Below are 4,434 nucleotides of genomic sequence, written 5' to 3'. Positions count from 1 at the left end.
AACAGGATTTTCCTGTATTGGCCCTGACATCTTTACCTGCTCAGACAGTTTTAGGAACTCCTTATAACCTCTAAAATTCTAGATTCTTCGCTTTCAATTCAGAACTTTTCCAAAGTTTATCTCTTTGTTTGTTCCCTTTCCTGCTTCATCTCAGTCAAATATATCTCCACCTCATGCTCGAAGCACCTGCTTTCTTCTGCTGGGCCTGTTGAGGGCTTCCTTCCTCCTGGCCTTTGTTCAAGAGTTTGTTTCACACCAGCAGGGATGGTGCGAGCCTGTAATCCCAGTGACTCAGGAGGCTGAGGCAGGAGGATCCTGACTTCGAAGTCAACCTCTGCAAAAGCAACACTCTAAGCAACTCAGTGAGACCCTGCCACTAAATAAAGTACAAACTAGGGCTGGGTATGTGGCTCAGTGGTCAGGTGCCCCTGAGTTTAATCCCCAGCAACAAAAAGAAAAAATGTTTGCTTCAATATGCTGTCCACACCCTTCTGGCAAAACTCTCAACTCTCTCAACTACATTTCTGTTCCAGAAGCCTTTTGATTCTGCTTTGGTCTGTGTCACAAACATTTGTGTGTGTGTGTGTGTGTGTGTGTGTGTGTGTGTGTGTGTGTGTGCAGTTTTGAGATTCTAGAGACAAGAGATTATGATTTCTTTGTTGCTGTTTCACTGACAAATTGGAGTGCAGAATGGATCTTTACTAGTTTATTTGTTGAATACTGGTTTCTATAAAAATGGATAATAGGAAATTTTGTCTTCAGAATATTGAATTTGGACATGCTGGTGTTATCCAACCTGGGGTCTAAGAGTGGTTTTTGAATGGGTAGGGGACTCTGAATAAAAATTTTATAAGACATTAATATGGGCAGTTATGTTCATCCCATCAGACTGAAACTCCTCTGAGGTTAAGAATTGCCACTATATTATTTACCTGACACTATACCAGGTCCAAAGATGGTACTCTATATCTGTAAAATGAATGAATGAGTGAATGGATACTATTTTTGACTCTTCTGAGAATAGCACTAAAGAGAAAGTACAACCAAATAAATTGGATCAGATATGAATGTAGAGAAATCAAACAAGAAATCTATTTTAAGTATCTTAAATTGCCTTCCCCATACTATCTAGCATAGTGTATTTAGCAGGCTTTAATAAAACTTTACTGTGCACTGGTCAGACTTCTCAGGGGCACAGTCTCCTTCTTGAGGTGGTCAATATATTGTCAAATACATGATTATTTTTTCTTCTTCCCTAGAGTTCAGAGGATGGTATGCTCACCAATCATCTAAAGTGAAAACTTTTTACAGAATTTTAGTAGAGTTTATTCAAGTTCTTTTTCTCTGACCTCTTGGATCATGGCAGGAGGGAATCATACAAACAGCTTTGAGTTCCTCCTCTGGGGACTCTCAGAGCGGCCAGAGCAGCAGCACATCCTCTTTCTGCTGTTCCTGTGGATGTATGTGCTCACTGTGGCTGGGAATCTGCTCATTGTCTTGGCCATTGGTGCCAACAAACATCTCCACACCCCTATGTACTTCTTCCTTGCCAGCCTATCATGTGCAGACATCTTGTTCACCTCCACCAATGTGCCCAAGGCCCTGGTGAATATACATACCAAGAGGAGGTCCATCCCTTATGCAGGATACCTGACCCAGCTCTACTTCTTCTTGACTTTTGGGGACATGGATATCTTTCTTCTGGCCACAATGACCTATGACCACTTTGTGGCTATTTGCCACCCTCTCCACTATATGATGATCATGAACTTCCAATGCTGCATATTCATGGTGATTCCCTGCTGGACCCTCACAAATTTTGTGGCTATGACCCACACCTTCCTCATATTCTGGCTTTCCTTCTGCTCTAAGAAGACTATTCCTGATTTCTTCTGTGACCTGGGACCCCTTATGAAAGTATCCTGCTCTGATACCGAAGTCAATGAACTTGTACTTCTCTTCCTGTGCGGTGCAGTTATTTTAATCCCCTTCTTGCTCATCCTGGTCTCTTATATCCAAATTGTGTCAGCTATCCTTAGAGTTCCCTCTACCCAGGGAAGGCTCAAGGTTTTCTCTACCTGTGGTTCACACCTCTCTGTGGTTGCCCTGTTCTTTGGGACAGTGATCAGGGCTTATCTGTGTCCCTCATTTTCTTCCTCTAACTCCATGGTGGAGGACACAGCAGTTGTGGTCATGGACACAGTAGTGACTCCCCTGCTGAACCCTTTCATTTATAGCCTGCGGAATAAGGACATGAAGGAGGCACTGGTCAGACTTTTCAGGGGCACAGTGTCCTTCTTGAGGGGTCAGTGACTTCTGCAGAAAAATGGAAGGTGATCCTCTATACCTTCCACGGACTGCCTTTCAGTAGGATTGCTCACAGGGGTCTCATTACTGAGTTGCTCATGTACCTTCTCACTGTTCCCCTCCCTGAATCCCCACTATGAGTTTGATATTGTAGAAAGTCAATATTTGGATTTGTGCTTTAAAGTTAATCTTTTATTATGTGCTCATTTGCTCATTTATTTTACAGTCATGCACCACAGAATGATATGTCAGTCAACAACAGGCTACATGCATGACATTGGCACCATAAGATTACAATGGAGCTGAAAACTCCCCATTGCCTAGTGTCCCTGTGTCCTAAATCAGAGCACAGTACACTCCTAGTGCACTGCCAGTCATATAAGAGTGTAGCAACTTAATAGTGACAATGAAAGACTAGGCTACTGTTAATGTTTTTACTATATAAGAGTTTTTTTATTTTTTTAGAGAATACACCTTCTATTTATTAAAAAATTTTTTTTAATGTAAAACTGTATGCATTGTTGTGCTGGTGGCAGCCTTGCACATCTTGCTTACTGAGTCTCTTGACTGTATTAAGGGGGCATGTTGAAGCTGAGTGTGGTGGCACATGCCTGTAATCTTAGAAACTCAGGAGACTGAGGCAGGAGGATCCCAAGTTTGAGGTCAGACTCTGAAATTTAGCAACGACCTTATCTCAAAAATTAAAAAATGTAAAAGAACTGGGATGTTGCTCAGTGGTACCACTAAAAAAAATCCCTAGTACAAAAACTATTTATAAAAGCCATGTTGATTGATTGACCTGCACCACCTTGAATTGTTCACACAACAATCAAATTACCTAATAACATATTCTTTAAAATATGTCCCTGCATTAAGACATGAATGGCTGTACTTATTAGTAACTTTTCATAAGGAGAAAATTCTTTGTAGCATTCATAATTCTAAAAGTCTGTGCAGCCTTTTATGCTAATATATCAAAGCTTTATCAGTGAGGTCATGGAAAGTGGATTAATGATAAAGGCATTAACAAGTAGGGTCAATACCAGATGGAAAAGGGCTTAAATTTTAAGTGAGTGAGTACATTTTTCCTACAAAATAGGAAATTGTACAAACACTTATTGCCTCAAGGTTATGAGCCATCAAAAATATTTGCTGCTACCAAAAAAAAAAAGCTCAACAATAACAGGAGTAACCTATGCACTTTTTAATAAAAACATTTATGAGAAGATAGAGTAAAATTAGTTTCAATATTTTGGGAACTGGAATGCAGTCATTCTCTACCTTTATCTACTACATCATGGCTGATTATAAATGTTATGTAAGTATGTCTGATTGCAGTCCGTGCAGGTCTGAGGCTTCAACTGGGATTCCAACCAGCTCCAGGAATTTGGCACAGATGGTCATGGGGCCCACACACATTTGTTCTTCCTTATGATGAGTAGCAACCCCTGCTCCCACCAATGGAGTGAGGCAATCAGTGGTAGTGCCATGGTTCAGGGGTCAGGTGATACCTTCAGAAAGAAGGAGGCTGGGGAAGTGCACAGGGTTGCAATCCAGTGCCTTCTGTCAATGCATTGGATTCATTTAGATTCATTTACATTTTCCTATTGTATCCATCTTTTACCCTGTAATATGGGGTCTCTATTTGTTGTTATTGTTGTTAAAGTGAAGTCAGCCACAGTCCTTCCCAAATAGGGTGGGAATACATCCCATAATTAAGAATTCCCTTCAAGGTGGTGACCAATTATGACTTGGAAAGATTTGAGTATAATGTAGGGAAACAAGATACAGTCCCCGATACCTTTGGTTTTCCCAAGGGTATAATTTAAGGTCATGATCTCTACTCTCCACTAGACATCCTAAATTTCCCTTACCTAGGCTGTCACTTTGGCAGATCTGCTATAATGTCTTTGGTCTTTATCCATACAGGTCTGAGTTCTTAGTTATCCTGATCTTTTTGTATTGTAAGGGCTAAGCTTTCACATTGATATTTATTTCTATTCATGGAAATACTAAGAGATATCCAAGTGAATGCCCTAAGTTTAAGACATACCACTGCCTTTCCTACTTGTGTAGTAGCAACCGCAAACCTTCATGAAAATCAATACCAATTAACCTGGTTAGAAA

At 40.5% G+C, this 4,434-nt stretch overlaps 1 protein-coding gene across 1 annotated transcript; it reads left to right on the top strand.

The window, feature by feature from the left end:
* Positions 1–1,353: 1,353 nt before the first annotated feature.
* On the top strand, positions 1,354–2,313 carry LOC124980576 (olfactory receptor 1P1-like). Its single transcript, XM_047546277.1, has one exon. It carries the CDS (start codon positions 1,360–1,362, stop codon positions 2,311–2,313), a length of 954 nt encoding a protein of 317 aa, XP_047402233.1. The 5' UTR covers positions 1,354–1,359.
* Positions 2,314–4,434: the final 2,121 nt, after the last annotated feature.

The sequence above is a fragment of the Sciurus carolinensis genome, chromosome 3 (genome assembly GCF_902686445.1).
Source record: "Sciurus carolinensis chromosome 3, mSciCar1.2, whole genome shotgun sequence".
Classification (NCBI taxonomy): domain Eukaryota; kingdom Metazoa; phylum Chordata; class Mammalia; order Rodentia; family Sciuridae; genus Sciurus; species Sciurus carolinensis.
Note: the sequence above shows the minus strand (reverse complement) of the source record. Positions and strands in the feature narration are given on the sequence as shown.